The sequence below is a fragment of the Lynx canadensis genome, chromosome A2, assembly GCF_007474595.2.
Source record: "Lynx canadensis isolate LIC74 chromosome A2, mLynCan4.pri.v2, whole genome shotgun sequence".
Classification (NCBI taxonomy): domain Eukaryota; kingdom Metazoa; phylum Chordata; class Mammalia; order Carnivora; family Felidae; genus Lynx; species Lynx canadensis.
Window position 1 is genome coordinate 121953507 of NC_044304.2, and position 22184 is coordinate 121975690.

Sequence of the window (22184 nt, forward strand, 5' to 3'; positions counted from 1 at the left end):
GCAGACCCACAGTGTGGAGTACCAGCAGGGGCTAGTGTTCAGTGTGCAGTGAAGAGAAACCACCAAGTCGCTGTGTGAACCTAGGAACTCCTTGCATCTTTCTGGGGCCTCACATACCTCCTTTAAGTCTCCGTCATGGATTCCTCTTCTCATTTGGAACCAAATCCCCAAGGAAAGCCTCATGTCCTTCTCCTCCCTCCTCCTTCTTGAGGCTTCCTTAATGAGGTGGCCACACCCAAAGTTTGGCCCAAGGGAGGCTGGACAATAACTTACTTGATTGGGGAAGGACAGGCTGGTTGCGGACAGGCTGGTTGTGGATGGGGGTATGGAGGGAGGTCTTGGGATGCTCAAGCCTGGGGTGTGACCAGAAACCAAGAGCAGGGGCAGGCAGGAGCAAGGGGGTGGGAGTGGGGTGGGCAACTCTTTTCAGTTAGGCTGCAGCTCCACTCCTGACTGGCTATATGACCTTGACCAGTTTAGTTCCCTTCATTAAACCTTAGTTTAAACACCTGTACTAGCAGGAGGTTGTGCAGGACTACAATAACAGTAGCAATAGTAATTTATTCACTAGTGAGTAAATAGAACCAGTGAGAACCTACTATGGGGTACATGTACCATTCTTACTTAATGCTGTTGTCAAGATGGGCCTGGGGCAGGGGCAGGAATAGGTATTATGATTCCCATGTACAGGTGAAGAAGCTGAGGCTCAGAGACATCAAGTCAGGAGCCCAAGCTCACAGAGCTAGCCCTGGCACAGTGAGGACTGGAGCAAGCAGCCTGACCCCAGACCAGTGTCATTTTAAGTTGCTGTAATCCCCCCGTCCCCCCTCCCCCAACCTGTCTCTAGCCTTAGAGCTGCTCTCCAGGGGGTCACATTTGAGGACATCCAGGCTGGTCAAAGCTAGCTGAACTTACTAGGCCCAGGCTGTGGGGGGCAAAGAGTAACCAGAACAGAGTCTGGACTTGCCTGGTAAGGAAGGCTTCCCGGAGGAGGAGGAAGTACAGGCTCAGCCAGATGGACAGGGACTCCTGAGGACCTGGAAGGGAGAAGTTTGAAAAGGGCTTTCTCCCTCTAGGTATCTTGGGGAAGGTAGAAAGGAGGGCAGTGAGCCCCAGCGAAGCCCAACCCTGAGCTGTGGAAGGCCGGTGACAGAGGGGGAGGGGAGGTCATCGCCTCAGCATATTCGCTCGCTCCGGGGTCTCCAGCCGCAGCTCTTGCTAGTGTCTGTCGCGAGGCCCGGCAAACCCGGCGGGCGGGGTCCCGCTCTCCAGCGCAGCCCCGGCCTAACCCCTCCCCCGGTCGCCCATTGGTCTGCACGCCCCTCTCCAAGCCTGCGAAGCGCGCGGCGGAGGCGGTGGTCGGTCGCCTCCCTCCGGCCCCGGGCCTGGCTTCGCGGCGGAGGCGGCGCCTCTCCCGCAGGCACAGCCGGCTGGGCGGTGCGCGGCGCTAGCCGAGCGGGTGCAGACGGGGGGCGCCGCGCTCCGGTCCCGGGCGGTGACTGACGGCGGCGGCGGCGGCGGCGGCGGCTCCTCTAGGCGAGCGCGGTCCCCGCGTGCGCGTACGCACACGCCGCCGCGCAGGGACCACGGACACCCGCCGCCGGCCGACACACGGACGCAGAGACCTGGGCTCGGCGCGCGCTTCTCGGCGCACACGCTCCCCATCCCCAGGCGGCGCGGGGCGCGGACTCGCCGCTGTGCGTCTTCCCCGTGGAGTCTGCCCCGGGCCGGCCCGCCGCCCGCAGCCCCGCAGGGAGGCCAGGCTGTGAGCAGGTAAGGGCCGCCCAGGCGCCCCTGCCCCTCCACAGCGCGCCCGCCCTCCCCTGATCGGGAACCTTTGCCCCCCGGGGACCGCGGACTCCTTCTTCCAGCTCCGTGATTCCCCCCCAAGCCGCGTCCTCCACCGACGGAGAGCGGGCCAGGGCCAACGCCGGCCAGACTCCCGATTCCAAAACGAAGCCCCCTCCTACTGCTGCTCCTTTCGTGCGCGACAATCTGACAGCCTCTCCCCGCTCCCCCTCCCCCCAATATCTGGGATAGTACTTGGGGCGAGCGATCCCTGCATCCCCAGGGGGCCACCTCCCTCCCCTCCCCGTGCCAGAGGGAGGACCAGGGGCTGGGAAAGCACTGCGGCCGGAGGGACCCAGAGGGGACCTGTCTCCCTACTTCCAAGGCAGACGGACGCGCCTACGCGGATCGGGAAGGTGACGCTGGAGGGTCTCTGGGAGCTGGCTACCGCAGTCCTCACGGGGCTTTAGGGGTGGGCTGGCGATGTGCTGGATGCGTGGGGGAAGGGCCCGCCTAGAATGTCCCCCTATAGTGACACATTTGGGATTGCTCATAAGAGCATCCTCTCTCGGTTTCCCGCGGCGCAGAGGGGCTGGGGTCTTGATGCCTGGGCTTCATTGGTCTCGAAGAAAACGTCCTAAGGGGGCTGTTGGGAGAAAAGCACCGGCCTTCCTGGGCTGCCTTGGGCCAGTCCAAGACCCCTGCCGACTGTCTTAAAGGCACAGGCTCCCGCTGCAGCTGCAGGAGGCGGGGGGGGGGGGGCCACATCCTGGGCGGGACATTGGCGGTTTGAGGGGGCCAGAACGGGCGGGCGGTGGATGAAGCTAGCCACTCTGGAGGGAACCCGGGCCAGAAGCTGATTGCATTTCACACGGAACTGGGGAGTGGAGCCTCACTACTGGAAGGAGTTCAGGCCCCCTTCCGGAAACTGCAGGGGGAGGAGAGGGGTGGTGGACCCCTTGGAATTCTCCAGACCATTTCTATACTTTTAGCGCAGTTAGTCTCCCTGACTTTACCCAGGCCATACGGTGTCCCACAAAACACCTCCCTCCAAAAAAAAAAAAAAAAAAAAAAAAGACAGACACAGCATTTAGCTTTTCTAGTGAACAGCCCTGGGGGGGGGGTGGATGGTGGCTGGGGCATGGGATGGGGCTACACTAGTCTATGGAGGGCCACTTGCCTTGGGACTGCTGTTGGGTGGAAGCAGACAAGCATCAGGTCAGGCTAGAGGCTTTGGAATGGATGTGAGCTAATGGAGGGGATGAAAAATTGTGAGTTTGGGGGCTGGGCAACAGCAGCACCCAGATTTTTCTCAGGAGGTCCCAGTCTCAGTTTGGTGCTGGCTGCAGGTGGGGTTGGTGGAGCCCCCAGTTCCCAGCTGAATCTGGGGCTCCTGCTCCCCACTGGCTGACCTTGGGGAGGGCAATGAGAGGTGCCAATCTGGACACAAGCTGGAATTGGAACAAATGATTAGAGACAGAACACATGGGGGTGGGCCCTTGGTCAAACCTTCTAACCAAATCCATCAACAGGTGTGCGGGCTGACAGAGGATGCAGACCTGGCCCCTTCTTCTCCAGATGGTTCATTGGTGGGTCTGTATCTGGGCCAAGCTACCTCTAGTCTGTTTGTCCCTGTGTGCAATGAGGACAGGAATCTGTGGGGAGCCTCTCAAGGGACCCTTCTCTACATTCTGAGGACTAATCAGGCTAGAGCGTCCATTAAAGTTCTCTTTTGTGTAAAGTTCAGGCCGTCAGGGGATTGATTGGAGAAATACTTTGGGACACTTTTTTTTTTTTTTTTTTTTCATGTGACCACCCCTCCCTGCCAGGCTCCTACTTTGGGACGCTCCCTCAATTTTTGTAAAATAAACAAACACATAAAATAGGTATTTACAGATCAGTATATGCAACTAAGAGCCTAAGAAAGATAAGAGCTAAGGCCACAAGGTGGCTTTCTTCCTGGGGATGTGGCCTCAGATTTAATGTCCCAGGTCTCTAGCCTCGCAGGGACGAAGACTTCATTGACCAAGGGCTGGCTGGCCCCGATTAAGTGGAGAACACTTTGTGCTGGCTGCCAGAGGGCAGAACCAAGGTGTGCCAGGCACAGAGCAGGGGCTCAGCTCAGTGCCAGGAAGGCCTCGCTTCCCTGAGAGCCACCCAGCATGGAGCCAACACCTGGGGTGACAGTGGGTTTCCCGTCTGGGGAGGTATGTGAGCAGAGGTCTGATGCCCCAAACAGGGCTGCCTGGGGGGCTCTCCACACTGGTAGGGCTAGAGGCCCTGGAAACCTTGTCCACTCCTGAACAGAGCAATCTGAGTGCAGAGACCGAACGTGCCTGCCTAGTGGTCCAGCTGCCTGGCAACATACAGGCTTGGAAACTCCTCAGCTGCGACATTTGTACTGAGCCCTGGATGCCGTCAAGAGGCACATGGTGACAGCCACCCCCACAGTGACACACATAGAGGGAGTGACACACTGCCTGGGAGGCATGTAGGTTTCCAAAGACACCTGCCAGAGAGGTGGGGCAGAACATGCAACAGCAGAAAGACATATGGACATTGGGACACACCGTCTCACACAGATCTGGGCACACAGATACCTGGGGACTCAGACATTTGCTCGAGGGAGATCACAAAAACCTTCCTTAATGAAAGTCCAGGTGCACGTGGAATGGAGTGGAGAAAAGTGCATGTGTTGAATGAGACTACATTGAGGGTTGGCAAGCTTTTTATGTGAAGGGCTAGATAGTAAATATTTTAGGCTTCGCTGGCCATACACCCTGTTGTAGCTGCTTAATTCGTCTGTTGTAGCATAAAGGCAACTAGAGATGATGCGTAAACAAAACAAACGGGCATGGCTGTGTTCTGATAAACTCCGTTTACGAATGCTGAAATTTTTGAATTTCATACAATTTTTATGTGTCATGAAATATGAGTCTTGTAATTTTTTTCTGACCATTTAAAAAAATGGAAAAACCATTCTTGGCTCACTGGCTGTACAAAAATAGGTGACAGGCTGGCTCTGACCTCCTGGAAGTGTTTGCCAACCTCTTGGCTCTAAGGTTAGAGGAGAAAAGTGGTTTAAAAGATTGAAGAAGGAAAGGCTTAGTCCTGGGAGCCCGAGCTGCCCTAGGTGGCCTTGGATGCTTCCCTCCACCCTGGCTGGAGCTCCGAGTGCCCATCTGCTTAATGGGTGAGTGCCAGGAGAGGCTCCCTGCCTAACCTCAGCACCCCTGCTCCAGACAGGCCTCCGCTGTGTCCATGTGATAAATCTCCTATGCTGAGGACACCTGGAGACAACATTCATGAAAATGAAATGACATCATGTCACTTCAGCTCACCAGACAGGTCCTGGACCCCCTTACCCATTCACCCTGTGTGTCCAGGTCCATGCCACCTCCACCAGGAGGGAGATGTGAGAGTGCCTGGACATGCCTCATGTTTCCAACGGAACTTGAAACTCACAGGGAGCAGAATGAGACTTGAAACGGCCCAGGCGGGAGGGAGGGTCTCCTTATCTCGGGCCGGTGGTTCTCAGACAAGGGTGAGATCAGCCCAGGCAGATACAGCCAGGGTGGTGGTGGGAGGTGGGTTTGACCTTGAGGAGTAGCTGGGTACTCTCATTTCAGTGCTGTGGTGCCTTACCTGTCCTCAACATCCCCCCCCCCCCCCGACAAATGGGCACTGCCGAGGCTTGACCGAGAAAAAAAATAAATAAATCGCTCCTTTGTAGGCTCCTTCAGATTTCCCAGCTTCTGATTTAAGGCTATGTAGTGACCCAGGTCTTGCCTTTGGTTTCTTCTCCTCCCTCTTGTTCCCTTCTGACATTTCCTGCCTGCCATTTTCCCCTGAAGTGGGCCAGGGAGGCTTTCGTCTCCTGTTTTTCCCGTGTCTCTGGATCCTGCCCAGGCCCCCATCACCTCTACCCTGAATCCAGAAAATGGCCTCAGTGTGGGTTTTTCCCCTTCTGCTCAGCTTGCCAGCTTTCTGAGGAGTATTGCTTCACCAGGAAGCTTCTCACTGCACTCCCCTGCTTACGGTTCTTCTGTGCTCCCACCCTATCCCAGGGACCAAGGCGGCAGGGTCTCCAGCACCTGCAGACTGGCACCAACCTCCCACCCTCTTGTCCACCCCCACCTCCTGACACCTTGCTGAGCCCCTCGGCACCCCCAGGTCGCCTTCCCAAGCCCACTCACCAGGCACTCGTCAGAGTTCTCTGGGTCCCCACCCTGTATGGGGGCACATGCCGATCAGAGCCGGCCCTCCCTTCCAGGGGCTCATACCCACTCAGGAGGGACTGCTGGTTGACAAGCGTCAGACAGATGGTGAGACGCTCTCAGTCCCTCCGTGCCTGGGAGGGGCTCACTAGACTGTCAACAAACAGGGCTCTACTCCTGGCTTCCCTTCCCCTCCCTTTCCAGCCTCTCCCTCCATACCTCCCACCGCCTTCCAGGATGCCCTTCCTGATGTACACACTCTTTCCCCTTCTTCTGTCTTCTGCTTCCTCCTCCCCCTCTCCTCCTCTCGCTGTTGTTTGGTGGAGGGGGGCGGGGCTCTCCCTGGCAGAGAACTCCCAGGACCCCCCTCCAAGTCAGGAGATGTGCCTGGACCAGTCAGTGTGGAAAGGCTTTGCAACATGACCTTGGGAGAGTCTCCTGGTTTCTTAGGGCCTCAAACCCTCACAAGTGAAATGCGATAACATTACCAAGGTGCACATGTGTTCCAGCCTAGCCCTTCCCTGCCCTGAGCCCAGGTTTCTCACGTGTAAAATGAAGGGTGTGGGTGGCACCATGGGGGCCCTTCTAGGGACCTGCGTTCCGTCACCTACTGTGCACAGGACCCCAGTGGCCAGGTTCTGAAAGGGGAAGGTTTGAATACCCAGAGGAGCATCAGCATTAACGATTTATCCTGCGATTGCCAGGCTGCCCCTTACCCAGGCATTGGGTTCTGTTCTTCATCGGCTCTGCCCCTACCGAGGAGGAAGAGGTTCTAGAGTTTCCCTGTTCCTTCCCAGAAGCAAGTGTAGTTCCCTCCCTTTGAGGGGTGAGCTTGGCAGGGGTTGGGGGGGTAATGTTTATCTTTCAGTCTTCCCTCCCTGGTTTCCTGCACTGGGAGGGAGAGAAGGAACTAGGGGGGGCAGGTTCATTAATAAAGGGAGTATGTGGCGAGCAAGGCTCTCGTGGATCATCTGTCTTAGGTCAGGCTTGGCACTGCAGGGTGACAGGGAGGGATGCTGAGTGGCCAGAGGAGTTCAATCAGGGATAGCCCAGATGGCCCCAGTCCCATGAGGGCAGGAGGACCTAGATCTGTGTGGCCTAATGGAAGGTGAGGTGCTGCCCTCCCACTGTGGGAGCATCCGTAAGGCAAAGCTGGCCCAGAAGAACAGGGTGGAAAGACCTCAGAGCTTTCCCCTGAAGGCCCTGGACCAGTCGCTGGAGAGAGGTGAGCACCCCATCCCGGGGGCTGGGCCGTCCTCAGCCGGAGGGCAGCAGAAAGCATCCTGTAGGTATGGGGCAGGGAGGGATGGCTAGAGGGTCTCTGAGTCCCCTCCCACTCCATGCAGAAAGTTGGGAGCCTGGTGAGTCACCGCTGGCTCCGGTGTGCTGACTGATGACGCTGTCTTCCTGTGTGCTTGGCGCAGTGGCTCACCGGAGGACACGGCTGCTCTTGTCTGTTCCCGCTGCCATCAGTCACTGGGCTGATGGGGCCTGAGGAGGGCCTCCCCAGTATGGACGGGGGAGTGGACTCCCCGCTAGACCAGGTATCTGTCACACACCCATTCTTGTCAGACAGGACTCCAGTACTCTCTGCTGTGCGAACTTGGGAAGTATCTCCCCCTCTCTGGCCTCAGTCTCCCCACAGGTAACTCAGTAGTAATAATGGAAGGTGGCCTTTAAAGCCCATATCAGGTGTGAAATGCTGTGTCTATAATTCACTCTTCCTAAGGAAGGTGTTTCAGATACAGAAATATGGGCAAGGGGTAGCAGAAGTTCTGATAAGTCCCCAAAGGTGTCAGAGGGATCACTAGTAACATACAGATGAGTTCTGAGCTGATCTTTCTCTTGCCAAAGACAAAAAATAGCAGGAGTGTAGGGAAGGCGTGCCCAAGCTATGGGGCCAGGTTGCTTGGGTTCCCTTCCCAGCTCTACCACCTATTTGCTGTGTGACCTTGGAGAAGTTACTTAGCCTCTCTGTGCCTTAGTCATCTCAGCTATAGAATGAGGATAATGCTAGTGACTACCTCAGAGGTTTGAGCAGGTGAAAGGAGTTAATGCAAATGTATCACTTGGAAGAGTGCCTGGCACATACTGAGTGTTTAATAAATGTTAATCATTAGCAAATAAAGGTGCAGCAGTCTGGCCATTCCCGTTTGGAATGTCACACAGGGCTATGGGGATAGAGGTGATACCAAGAGGTGCAAAAACTTGGACACAGGTAGTAAGAAATTTAATAATGGTTAACGCAGGTATAGCCCTCACTGGAACCAGGCTATGCTATATACTCTGTGGTTTACTTACATGAATCTGGTGGTATCGCAGAGTAATAGCTCTGAGGTAGGTATTATGATTATTTCTATTTTACAGTCAAACTGAGGCACAGCAAAACTGGCTCGCTTGAAGTCCTAAGGCTAAAACCTCTAGCAAAATGGTCCCCAAGTCCACCACAATAAATGCCAGGGAGTAGAGTTGAATTGTTCTCAGATCAGTTGTAAAAGCCAGTGGCCCCAGCAGAGCCCGGACCCAGGAAAGCGAACCTGGGAATATCAGTGACCAGGTCATCCTGAGTCCACCGTGTGGCTGGGCCAAAAGAGCCCAGTGTCCGTGCTCAGGGAGGGGAGAGTCCAATCCCAGACCACAGTGGCCCGGCCTGACCTTGTCCTGTGTGAAGGTCACTGGCAGGTTGGAGGAGTGCAGAGGAGGGAGGCAGCCGGGACGAGGGGGAAGAGGAGCAGCTGACAGGGCTGCAGGTGGCAGACCCAAGGGACGCGTGTCAGAGGGCAGGGGAACCGTGCATGTGGCCCACAAGAGGGGCGGGTTTGGGGCAGGTGGCCAACAGCTGGAGACTCTGAGCGCCGTCCAGCGAGGGTGGTGCAGGTGGGTGTCAGGGTATGGATGGGGGGAGGGCAGGAGTGCCAGGAGGGGCTGAGGAGACCTTCGTCTTGCAAAGGCTGGAGGAGGTGATCCCTGAGGTCTCCAGCTGAGGTGAGGGAATGGGAAGATCAAGGCCTGGGAGCTCCCACCCTCTCTCTCACTGGTGAGTCCAGTTGGGCAGGGGGCGGACTGTAGTGGGTCGGAGGGGGAGGGAGAGTGAATAAGAGAGTGGATCTTAGGAATTCTTGTCACAAGAAAAATAAATGTTGTAACTGTGTGGTGACGATGATAACTAGACTTATTGTGGTGATCATTTCATAATACATGCAAATCTCGAATTGTTATGTTGTGCACCTGGAATCACTATAACGTTATATGCCAGTTATGTATCTCAATAAAAAAAAGAGGGCAACAGTGGGAATCGGGAAGACTGGTCGAGTCCCAGATGAGGCCTTGTGTTTGAGAAGACCCCAGCCCCTCCACCCTGCGTCACTGGGCTGCTTCACATCATCGCCTAAGCAGCCTGGTGACAAAGCAGAGCTGGGGGATGGTTGGGCTGGGGCCTCTGCTCCAGCTTGTTTTTAATTCAGCGCAGCTGTGGCCGAGGAAGGAGCTGGCCTGCGGAGAGCAGGCGTGAGCATCCTGCAAGTCTGGCGTCCCCGGGCGAGCGCGTGAGCGTGTGCATGTTTGTGCGTGTGTGCCCGTGCCTGAATCCAGACATTTCTGACTGCCTCTGTACGTCTGGATGCCTTTGCAGAATCAGTGTGTGTATTGGGGCACAGATCAAGAATCTGATAAACACGCGTGAATCTCTGCGATGCTGTGTGGTCGCATCTGTGCGTACCTTTGTTCTGCATTCTGAATGTGCCTCTGCATTTCTGTGAAGGAGTGTGTGAATGCGTGTGGAGTTGTCTGGCAGTCCCTGAAGGAGCTTCCACCTTTGTGTATTCCACACGTGGCGGTGTACTGATGCCTCCAGTGGGTACCCTGGGGATAAACATCTCTCTTTGTCTCTGTGGGGTTGACAGGTGTTTATGCTCTTCTCCGTGAACCTGTGTGTGTGTGTGTGTGTGTGTGTGTGTGTGTGTGTATGAGAGAGAGAGAGAGAGAGAGAGAGAGAGAGAGGAGATAATCAGAAATCAGCCTGCTCTCAAACATGAACTCATTCTCTGCTTGCCTGCTACCACCCACTTGCCCCTAGAGCAAGCAGAGCCGTGGAAGCTGTCTGCTCTTCCGGACCAGCTCTCTTCGTTCTAATAAAGGTCAAAACAGGGCCTTTAAAATCCTACTCTACGTGAGAGTTACCTGGACAGCTGTAAACAACATTGATGTCAGAGCTCCGGCCCTGGAGAGACTGACTCAGTTGGGTCGGGAGTATTTTTTTTTTTAAGTTTATTTATTTATTTTGAAGGAGACAGAGACAGCACGGGCAGGGGAGGGGCAGAGAGAGAGGGAGAGGGAGAGAATCCCAAGCAGGCTCCGCACTGCCAGCACAGAGCCTGACGCAGGGCTCGATCCCATGAACTGTGAGATCATGACCTGAGCCAAAACCAAAACTCAGATGCTCAACCGACTGAGCCACCTAGGCGCCCCAGGCCAGGGCTAGTTTTAAATGCTCCTCAGTGGTCCTGATGGGCATCCCGGTTGAGTGTGAGCATACCTGCGGACCAGGGTCGGGGATCGGGGAGCAGGAAGCAAGTGTCCGCCTGTGGGAGCCCCATCCTGAAGGAAGGAAGCTGGTGGTGCCTTTGCCGTCTCAGGGTGTCGCTGACAGCAGGGAGCTCTCTGCTTTCACTTCTGAGTGCTCTTGCCCGCTGTCTTCCTCCAGGAACGTCGCTCTGTGCCCCAGGGCAGAGGCCTCCCCCAAGAGGGCTGAAGCAGCAGCTAGCTCATGTTTGTGGTGGCGCCTTGCTGGGAGTATAGGAGAGGTGGCCCCTGAGGAAGGAGCACTACGTCCACTTGGCGACACGGGCTGTATATTCACTTCCCTTCTCTGGCTCTTGTCTGGGCCCTGCTGGCCATGAGGGAGCTGAGGTGAGGAGTCACCTTCCTCTTGGCTAAGAAAGCTGAGACCCGCAGAAGCACGTGGTCTAGATGATGGCTGGCTGCTGGAGGCTGAGGCTGCTGGCCCCCCACCAGAAGGGCTGATGCAGGTGCCGGGGCTACCTGGCATTGCCCGGGGTGGAGGCCCACCTGCCTTCACATCTCACCAGCCTTCCAGCCTGTCTGACACTGTCGTAGGTGCGGAAGAGGCAGCTCAGATCTCAGAGGCTTTCTGCCTTACGGTGGCTTCTCTGAGCCCTCCGCTGGCCGAGAGAGGGACAGCCTGCAGCATGTGCTGAGGGGCCTGGGGCCAGGCATCCCTCTGTTCCAGCCAGGCGGGCAGGAGTGTCGGCTCCTGTTTCAGCAGACAGGGCTGTAGGCTCCCACGGATGGTGCAGGTGCCTGAGCCCTCTGGGGACCACCAGTGCCAGGTCATTGCCAGAAGCAGCCCGTGATCACCAGAGGTGTGGAGGGCCCTGGGAGTGGGTGCAGAAATTAAAGCCTGCGAGTCCAGAACAGCTGGTGCCCCGGGACGCCTGGGGATGATGGGATCAGCGCTTCCCCAGCCTGCCCAGTCCTTCCTGGCCCGCGAGGGAGAGCCTGCACCAGCACCTTCAGGGCCCCCAGGGCCTCTCAGAGAATATCTTGGGGATACCCAAGGCCTCCCTCAACATCTCTGAGTGGGCCCTGAGTAGGTCGAGCAAGAGGCGGGCAAGACAGGGCCGCCTTTTGTTGCACATTCCTGTGGCTCATTTTCTTTCTCCTTTGTGGGTACTTGCTTGTCACCAGATTGCGCTTGGAGAGGCCAGCAGAGGAGGATGCGTGGGTGCGCAGAGGGCCAGGGGCACAAAGGAAGTGGGGTAACGGCAGCTCTGCCCACTGTGGGGGGGTGTATGCAGTGACTAAGGACGCAGCCCCCATGGGTCTCTGAACCAGGCACCTATGGGTTAGTGGTGGCCCTGACACAGGCCTATGGAATTGTTTTATTAATAATTTAATAGTAATAAAAATAACAATGTTTAAATTACTGTGTAGTATTCCATTGCATGGCTACTGGGACCTATTAACAGTGCCTGCTTGATGAATGCTTTGTTGCTTCGTTTTTTGCTGTTGATGCTATTTTAAGCCATGCTGCAGTGAATACTGTTGCATGTGCTTTTTTTTTTTTTTTTTTTTTTGGGCAAGTGTAAATATTTCTCAACAGATACCCAGATGCGGAATTGCAAGGGTGAAAGGAATATGCGTTTACGATTGATTTGAGAAGCAGACCAGGCTCTTCCCCTGGGAATGTGCCAGGGCTCCCATGCCCTCTGTACTCGACTCCCTGTACCCTGTCTGGTGCCCACCAGCAGCCCCAGTCCTCTAGAGCCCCCCCCCCCCCCCCCGTTGGAGCATGCTTTTCAGCACTCACTTGGTTTTGTATGTCGCGGTGGCAGAGGCTTTATCCTGGAGGTCAGGTGGGCTGAGGCAGGGTGAAAGGAGGTTCTGTTTGCTAGCGGGCCAGGCTTGGCAGCTGGAACACAGTGACCCTCTGTGGCGAGAAGTTCTTTCTCACGTAGCAGTCCGGCGCTAGGTAGGCCTTCCAGGCTTGTAGGGTCCAGCACCGGGAAAGGGTGAAGGCACAGAAGCGGAGAGCTCGTGCTGCATTATGGACAGGTGGTACAGAGGTGACACGTGGCCCTGCCAGCTGTATTCCATAGGTGGGAGCTTCACCGCATGCCTGCACCTGAGAGCAAGAGGGACCAAGAAATGTCCCTGCTGGGTGGGCACACATGTGCCAGCTAAAACTCTGTCTCAGTGGAGGGAGATAGGGGGAGACAGTCGTCCCCTGAAGAGGGGAAAGCCATCCAGACCATTCTGGTAGTCTGATGGGGGCCTGAGCCGGTATGTTCCCACTGCATCCCCAGAGCCTAGCACTGAGTAGGAGCCCAGCAGGTGTTTGTTTGATAGAAGAATAAAGAATGCATGGACAAAGGCGGGGGGTGGGTTACCCTTGGAGACTGAGAGCCTTGCTACAGGTAAGGGGGGGGGTGTCAAGAAGAAGGGCTGTCCCTGCCCCTCCTCTGCCACTGGACCCACGGGACTCATGCCTTCCTTTCTCTCTAGCCTGTAGACACCTTGGGGCTGCCCAGCGCTGCTCTGAGTGGGAGGCGAGCAGTGCTGGCCTGAGCCTCCTTCCAGATTGAGAAGCGTCATGGCCAGCATCTTGCAGGCCTCTCTGGCTGCCTTCCTCCTGCTGCCTGTGGTAAGAGCCCAGGACCCTCCCCTCTGTGATCATTTGGAGCCCCAGGCTCATCTGAACCCTCATCCCAGAGAAGAAGCTGCATCTTTTGTATGCCCTTAGCCAAGCTCAGTTCACCTGGCTGGTATCTCTGCCTGAACCCCCACTGGGCCATTCAGTGCCTTTGTGTGAATTACAAAGGGTGCCCCTTCCTCAAGACCCTGTACTCATTTGGCCAGAAATTGTGACATAATTTATAAATCTATTATGTTGGTGACATGTGTGGCACCCTTTAGAGTTGTGCAGTATACAACCTGCTTGACTGTATGCAGGGGCCCTAGTCACAGCGGCAGAAAGTATTTTGATCCCAGTCCCCAGCCCATGAGTCTCTGCTAGGTTAGAGCTCAGAAGCCTGCTCTTTGCTCATGCCTCTTCCTGAACACGGGAAGGGTCAGGGAGGAGGGTTCCTAGGCATTGGCTTCTGCCTCTCAACCTGGGAATTTAGACCAGCAGTGGATGCGCTGTTTTCGGAGCCCTGGATGCCAATCCTGCCTCTTTCCTGCCTTACTGCGTGACCACGGAGAAGCTTGCCCCTCTCCCCGGAAGCCAAAACATCTGTGAATAGTCAAGACTAGACTGGATCCTTCAACATGCCTCGTGCCTGCCTCCGTATTTGCAGACATCCCTTTGAAGAACCATCCCTGCCCCAGAGTTTTAAGTTAAAGTGATAGCATTAGAACACAGCTGTCATGATAGTAATGCATGGGCTTTGAAGTTACTTGGTCCTATGCTTAAATGTAGTACCTGCCGCTAGCTGGCTGTATGACCTTGGGCAGGAACTTTTTAATATTCTGAGTCTTGGTTTCTGCTTTTGTAAAATGTGGGCAGGACTAAATGAGAGCAGCTAGTAGGTCCCGCTGAATGCAACCACTGCTCCCTTGCCTGCCGCCCCTGGGAGTGCACCTCCTTTCTGAGTCCCCAGAGGAGAGAGAGGATGCGCTTTCTTAGCTCCTTCTCTCTCCCACCCCCTACTTGCTTCCCTAAGGCACACCAATAGCCTCAGTGGTCTCGGGAGCCAGACTGCTCTAGGTTCAGATCCTTGCTGTATGGTCTACTAAGTTGTGTGACTTCGAGAAAGTTACTTAATGTCTCTGTGCTTAGATTCACATCTGTCAAATGGAGAATGATGAAAATAGTACCTACTCTGTAGTGTTCTTGAGGTGTACATGCATATGACAGAATAACGCATGTGCATAATGTAATGTTATGTGTTTGTTAATATTATTATAACACATGGAAACTGAGACCCAGGGTGGGGTGGAGTCCACTGAAGGCCACACATTGAATTGGTGAAGAAGAGCCTCAGGGAATCTGTGGTAAAGTGGAGTCCAGGGCCCCTGCTGGCCTGGAAATCTCTTTGGCACTATTCCTGCTTCTGCTCCCCATCCCTCACACACTGCCCCTGGGGCTTAGGTAAAAGGGCTTGTACATGAACCTCCCGGCTCGCTCCTACCGTCCATCCCATGTGTCCCTTGCAGGTCACTGCCATGCACTCTGACTGCATCTTCAAGAAGGAGCAAGCCATGTGCCTAGAGAAGATCCAGAGGGTGAACGACCTGATGGGCTTGAATGACTCCTTCCCAGGTGAGTAGGGTGGTGAGGAAGGCTTGGCGTCCCCAGCGTATCCAGCCCAACCTTTGGAAACTGGAGTCCCAGCCTCTGGCCATTTTGTAGAGAATTGTGGAAGGTTCAGGCACCTGGGTCCTTCTGAAAACCCTTCGGGGCGAGGAGTCCTGGATCTGCTCTGGGCAGGACCCTCAGGTTTCCCTCCTCGGGGACAGCCTGCCCTGGATGTCTCATTCTGGAGGAGGCTGTTCTGGGTGGCTGGCTGTGGCCACTTCTTTCCCATGGGGGCTGGTGTCTGAGCTGGGAAGCTGCCGTTAGAGAGCTCATTAGCAAGCAGCCCAGGCCTGGTGGCAGCAGGGACACAGCTGTTGCCAGTGGCTGAGCCAGAGAGCACCTGGGCAGCCCAGGGCAGGCAATGTGGGGTCATTTCCCTCTTCCTCTGCTCACTCCATCAGAAGCCAGAGAACAAGGCTGCAGGAGGAGCCCCACTGCTGGCTGCAGTCCTTCTCCTGGGGCTGCCGTTAGCATTGTGGCGGGGTGGGGGTGGGGGTGGGGGTGGGGGGGGCGGGTACTGCTTTCTGGTGCTGGATGGGGCTGTGCGCTGCGGGACGCTTAGCAGCCAGAGCTCTCTCCGTTAGATGCCAGTGACAACCCAAAATCCCTTGCACCTTTTCCAAGTGTCCTGAGGGCGTGGCATGACCCCCGGCTGAGAACCAGGGGTCTGTGTAACCCTCCCTTCCCAGCTCCCCATTGCAGATGGGACACTGAGGCCCATGGGGCCGAGGCACCCTCAGCTTCCTGAGTCCCAGTGGGGCCAGGAAGAGGGTCTGTGTGGGAGCTTGGGGATTTGGGGGTGGGGGCATCCCTGGAGGTCTTGCCGGCCTCACTTGCACCTCAGTTGCTGGAGGCTGGGCTCTCTGCCCAGACTAGAGGGCTCCACTTTTCCCTCTGGATCCTCCCCATTTATGAGGAGCTCTTCTGAGCACCATCTGTTTAAATACTTGATTAATCGGCAGCCCAGTTAAATGTAACGGTCCCTCTGGGCTGAGCTCCCTGTACAGTCAGTGAACATTAACTGGTAATGAAGCTGCTCCTGGCCATGCTGGCCTTTCCCTCCGGGCCGGGCTCTGGCTTAGCCCTAACCAAGGCTGAAAGTGTATTCTAGGCCCCGCCATCCAGGGAGGCTGAAGCAGGGGGCCCAGATGGGCACAACAGTGGCAGGAAACCAAATGAATATCTGGTCCAAGCCTTTAGTCCAGGAGATGGGAGGCGGGGAGCCCTGGGGACAGGGACTCTTTAGACCACACAGGGGTGGGAGTGGGTATCAGGCTGAGGTGCCCTGCTTCCCAGCCCAGGGCAGGTCTCAGATACACTTGGGGTTGAACAATGAGAAGCATCCAGGAGGGAAGAGTAGAGGTGGAGGTGGGGTGGGGTGCAGGTTAATTGTACAGCAATTTGGGGAGCCCTGGGTTAGGAAAGGACATGAAGGCCTACCCACAGGGGTGTTCTTGAAGAAGAAGCATGAGTGAGACAGATGTAGCGATGGACTCCCTCCCCAGGGGAGTGGGGGGAGGGGGTCTCACTGTCCCCCACACAGTGATGCTCAGAAGAGGGGGAAAGGAGTTCTCTGTGGGGAAGGTAGGGAAGGATTTATGGAAAAGGGGGTATTTAAACCAGATTCTTGGTTCTCAAACCTTGCTGCACATCAGAATCACCAGGAGCTTTTAGAAAAATGTACCCAAGCCACAATCCAAACCAATTAAATCAGAACCACAGCTCATTATAGTCATGATTTTTAAAGGCTCCTCAGGTGATTCCTGAGGTTGAAACCTGTAAGCTAGGCTTAGGGAGGAGCAGACACGTGATGGCAGGTGAAAGCCCAGGGATGGATGAGTGGCAAGAACATTCTAGGCTGAGGGGACCCCAGCAGCAAGAGGAGGGGGAGGGGAATTGGTAACTTCCTGTATCTGGAACCCTGAATTGGAGGGGTGGGCTACAGAGAGGGGGTGGCTGGGGGTGGGCTACAGAGAGGGTCTGGCTGAGAGTCCTAGGGGCCCTGTGAGTCAGGACCCACCACAGGTCACCCTCAAAACTGGACTTGGGTGAGGGACCCCAGGTCTGTGGAAGAAATTCACTCATCCACCCACACACTCATTCGTTGACTCATTCATTCATTCCTTCACTTGCTCATTCGTTTATTCATTCATTCATTCATTCATTCACTCATTCATTCACTCACCCATTCTCTTATTCAGGCAGTTACTCATTTGCTCACTTACTTGCTTACTCACTCATTCATTCACTCACTCATTCATTCACTCACTCATTCATTCACTCACTCATTCATTCACTCACTAATTCACTCACTCGTTCACTCTCAGTCACTCTCGTTTATTTCGTTCACCCACTCATTCACTCACTCATTCTTTCAACTCACATGATAAGCTGAAACCTTATTAAGCAAAGTCAAAAGGCAGCCAACAGGTGGAAAAGAAAAGGAGGCTGAGGGCCCAGCTGGACCACCATCTCTGTGGCCCTTTCTTTCTCTGTGGCTTAGAACATTCTCTATTAAAACGTGGGGGTGGGATGGATCATGTTAATAGTCAATACTTATATAGACTTACCCTGTGTTGGTCACTGTGCTAGTGCTTTTCTTCTCCCTCTGCAGCAGCCGAGGAGGTAGGGCCTATTATTACCCCTATTTTATAGATGAGAAAACTGAGGCACAAGGAGGTTTTATACCTTGCTTAGAGACAGTTCAATAAGATGCAGAAGTGAAACTTATATCCAGGCATTCTGTGCCCTCAACCACTGGGATACACTGCCTCGGAAGAAGGATAGGATACCCTGAGGCCTTAGCCCCCATCACCAGCCAAGTGACCTTGTGAAGGGCACTTAACACCTTCATTTTTCGGTCTGCAAAATGGAGGAGAAAATAATACCTATCAAATAAGATTATTGCATTTAGTGCCAATCGTGGAAAGTGCTAAGGGTGACATGTGACATTTGCTGAGTACTCGGCAGAGATGTATGTTATAGTTACTTAGAGTTGTCATCTTACAGTGTGGACTGCCTCTAGGGTGTCCCTCCCATCTTCTGCTAGATCTGAGTTCTGGGGAAGTGTGGAAGTCTCTGCAGCAAACAGGGCAGTGCATTTTGGAACAATCTGGAAAGGTTTTCTGGAAGACCAGAGGAGGGGCTGGGAACCAGATCCAGGCTGCAGAAGGCCGATGGAGAAGCATGGGAAGGGGAGAGAGACCTCCAGGTGGGGGATGACCCGATAAAGGTAGGAAGGGAACAGTGAGTAGGGTGGGTGGGGACCGTAACAGCTGGCACTTAAATACCAGGGGCAGCTTCTGAATCTTCCCTCGCACATCGTTGCATGGTGTAGCTCACGTAACCTCAGCCACCCATGGGCTGGGCAGAGTTTTCCCTCCCATTTTACAGCTGAGGCTCCACAGACTCACAGAAGTGAGCTTGTTAGCCCATTACCTGGTAAGTCCCGCAGCCAGGGAAGGAGGGGCCAGCGTGTGCCTTTGGTAGTTCTGGAGTCCTTGCTCTTAACCTCTACATTGTTCTGTGGCTCAGAAGAGGTGCGGAACCACACCCTGCCTTGTGCAGTGAAATATCACTTGGCAAGAGGAAGTTGCAATGAGGCTGGAGAGAGAGGTAGGTGAGGAGGGCCTTCAACGTGCCCCCAGAGGCCTGTACTTCACTTGGCTACAAAAAGGCTAAAGGGCATTTGTGTTTCTAGGGGCCAGGATAGCATGAGGCCTCAGCTTCCAGTGACCCGCTTGGCCGGGTTGCCCAGGCCCCAGCGCCAGTGCCGTGGAAGGAGAGACCCAGGAGTGTCCAGCCCGGTTCACTGCAGGCCCGTGGTCAGCAGGGGTTTTCCCCTACAAGCTGAGGTTGGGAGAACCCCTCCTCAGGGGGCTTCAGAGCATGTGGCCTCTGGGCATCTTTCTAGTGTCGAAGTTCTGGGAGAGCACCGGTCTTGCTGTCAGCAGACAGGGGAGAGTTTGCTAGCCCCTTCATTTCCCCAGCGTGTTCCATTTGAGCCTCGGGTCCTTGCGGCATCCTTGTTGTTGTGCAGCCGAGCCAGGCTGCTGGACCTTCCGATTCAGCCTGCTTGTGAAATACAGGCAGCAGTTTGTCTCTGTGCTGTGTGCAGTGCGTTAGAAACCCCGGGGGGCACTTAAAGATGCTGATATCCAGGCCCTTCCCGGGCCCATGTGATCAGCATTTGGGGACAGGGCAGGGGAGGGAGGTTATCAAAAGTATGTGTTAAAAGCCTTCAGATGATTCTACAGGATATCCAAGTTTGAGAACCATTGGTGTGGGCAGAGGATAGCATCCACGGGGTGCCCATGTCTTCTTGGATGAGGGAACAGGTCCCAGAGCACAAGCAAGCCAGGCTGGGAGCTCATTCTTAGCCAAGAGTCAGATGTAACAGAGAATTGGCAGTTGGCATGGGGTTGCCAGTCCGTGCTTGGGTGAACTGAGAGAGGCCAGCCCTCTCGCTGCACTCCTTCTTTGCCCCTCCCCTGCCCCTTCTGTCCCTAAGCGCACGATGCACTTGCAAATGGAAAAAGGAGATCTGTCGGCTTGTTCCAGTAACTGTGAGTTGTGAACTCACAGTAATGCACTGACCTGTTTTAGAAATATATTTATATGTATTTCGTATGTTTCCCCATCATCTTGTAAATCCAGTGAAGTGAGTGCATTGGAAGGAAGACACTGGTCTGCTGGAGGTGAGGTTGTTCCATGCTACCGTGCGTGTGTGGTTGGGGCTGTGGGCAGCTCCCACGAAGGCAGCTGTTTCTGGTCAAATCCTTGTCTGTCCCTGGGACACCCCAAAGAGGACATGGTAATGCACAGAGTGGCCTTCGGAGTAGAAGCCAAGGGACAGAGAGATGTAGGGGTGGGATTAGGGTAGCGGGGAAAGGTACCAGAGCTCAGCAGACAGCTGAAGAGGGTAGAAAATACAGGTCAGGCCACGGACCACTACGTGGTTTTGTTCACAGTGTCCTTGGTGTGTTTTAAAGATGTTTATTGAGACTGTTATTGAGGAGCTATATTTAATGGTTTTGTACCTCATCCTAAGCCCTGAAAGCTCAATGGGGCTTGAGACAGCACTGAGTCCAGCTCTGTCACGTGACCCAGGGAGAGGTCGAGGCTGGAGGTGGCAGTCACTGGCTGAGTCACACAGAAGGCTGGAGCCAGCTCTGGGACAGGACCCAGGTCTGCCCTTCTAGCCGGGGGGTGCCCTTTGTGCCGCAGTGCTCTTGTGCCCAGAGAGAAGGAGAAAGGACTCCTGTGCGTGGGAACGGTGTCTCCACTCTTGACAGTCCCCGGGACCCACACAGGTCACAGGCGCAGCCTGCTGGGTTGGTGGCTTTGTTCTCCTTGCTCAGCCCAAGTGTCCTGCCTGTGCAGGGTGAGTCCAGCCAGCACCTCCCCTTTGCAGGGCTGTGGGCTTCCACAGCCTGGAGGCCCTCTCTGCATTTCCGTGGGCTTTTTGGGTGTGGTCCTCCTTGGGGGTCCCCCCTACTCTGGAAAAGACGGAAGAGGCCTACGGTGGCCATGGCTGGGGCAGGAGGGAGGAGGCTTGGAGGGAAGATGAGAAAGCCTGCTTGTTGCTATTCTGATCCAGTCCCTGAGGCCTGTCCTGGGTGCAAAGTGTTGCGTCCCAGCCCCCACCTCCACTCTCACCAGAAGAGGAGAGGCCCGGAGGAAGGGGGGCCACTTCAGGGCTGGGCCCAGGCTCCTCACCCCAGGAGCACGATCAGCTTCTTGACTGCACCTCCCTGCTGCTCTGAGACTGAACGGGCCCCCAGCATGAGAAGTGGGGTCTACAGGGACCCTCACCCGGAGGAAATTACTGCCCCTGTCTGACAAAGGGTTCCGTTTCTGTCCAAACTGGTTTTTCTTTAGTCTTGTAGTTCTCACACTTGAGCCTGCATCAGAACTTCCTGGAAGGCTGTTAAAACACAGAATTACTGGACCCAGCCCCAGAATTTCTGACTCAGTGGGGCCGGGTGGGGCCTGAACATCTGTATTTCTGGCAAGTTCTCTATGGTGTTCCTGGTCTGGGGTCCCTACTTCGAGAACCACTGACTTCCAGAGGGGAGGGCTGCATCTTCAGTCTCCAACCCCCGATGCCCCTTGCACTGAGATCACAGCTGGTCCCCATTTTACGGATCAGAAATATTGGCTGTAAAGTAAATTGCAGTAAATTGAATCATTTTTTACCCTTGAATTGTGTGCTAAAATGAGGGGCTTGTTCTAACAATACCCAAGCATCCTCAAAGGGAGGACGGCGTCTTTGTCTGAGTCCCTTTGGTGCCCCTGGTCTCATGGGTTTTGAGCACTGTGGGGAACTGGACGAAATCATCACCATGACAACCTGCGATTAGCTCCTTATTTTGTTCCAGTTGAGGCTAATGGCCCTGTGTTCTCTCTCTGTTCAGTGTGCCCAAGTGGTCTTTTCCCCTCCTGCTGTTGCAAGGCACTTCCTCTCGTTGGCTGCTTTGTGTAGTGTCTTAGTGGGAGCAGCTCCCCAAGAGTGCACAGGGCTATCCCCTGGAGCAGGAAACTTGAGGTGTCTGAATTCCTCTGACGTGGTGCCATAGAGACTTTGAGTTGGGGCGGGGGGTGGGGGCGGGCAGACTGAGCCAGGAGGGCACAGGTGGACTTTGTAGAATTGGGGAACCAGAGGAAAGGTGAAGCGGGAGGCTTGGGGGCGTCAAAGCAAAGAACTCTCGCAGGGGATAGGAGCCATTCTGATTTTTGACTTCTTCTGCACGGGGGAGGAGGGGAGGGAAGCAGTGTATGATGTACTTGACCGTGTCCTCCTTGGAGCCTGCTTTCCTGGTTGCTATGTCACTAACGTCTGGTTTTCCCTATGTTTCTGGCCACCCCTCCTCCATCTTCTTTGCCAGCCCCTCCTCTGAATGCTGGCATGCCTTCTTCTGTTGAGGCCAGGCCCTATTGTCTTCCCTTTTCTTCTCTAATGCACACCGCCTCACGGGACCTGTCATCCAGGTCCGTGGCCCTACCACGCACCCCTGTGCCAACCGCTCCCTGTTCCCTGCTTCCAGTTCCGACTTCCCCTCTGCACTCTGGACTTTTATCTAACCGCCTATTTGAAATCTACCTCCACTTGGCTCTTGGCACCACCTCAAACTGAACGCGCTCCAAACGGGACTCCTGAGCCGCAGCCCAATACCCTCCACCGTTTGCTTCTCACTCGGTTCTCTCCCCTGTGGGGAATGGCGAACCTTTCTAGCCACGCAGACCCTCAAGCCAGAAATCCACGTAGCATCCTTGGTACCTCCTTCTCTTTCACTGCATTAGTCAAGGTAGCCTAGACTTCTTGCTGCAGTAACAAAAACCAAAAACCAACCAACTGAAAA

The 22184-nt window shown here is 55.0% G+C and overlaps 1 protein-coding gene across 3 annotated transcripts in view; it reads left to right on the top strand.

The window, feature by feature from the left end:
• Positions 1–1720: 1720 nt before the first annotated feature.
• ADCYAP1R1 (ADCYAP receptor type I) overlaps positions 1721–22184 on the top strand; it is a 59575-nt gene continuing 39111 nt past the window's right edge. For all 3 annotated transcript variants that reach the window (XM_030308187.1, XM_030308189.1, XM_030308190.1), the window contains exons 1-3: positions 1721–1773; positions 13029–13167; positions 14682–14787. In XM_030308187.1, coding sequence (XP_030164047.1) covers positions 13117–13167; positions 14682–14787 — 157 coding nt within the window. In that variant the 5' untranslated portion in view covers positions 1721–1773; positions 13029–13116. The remainder of the gene's footprint in view (positions 1774–13028; positions 13168–14681; positions 14788–22184) is intronic.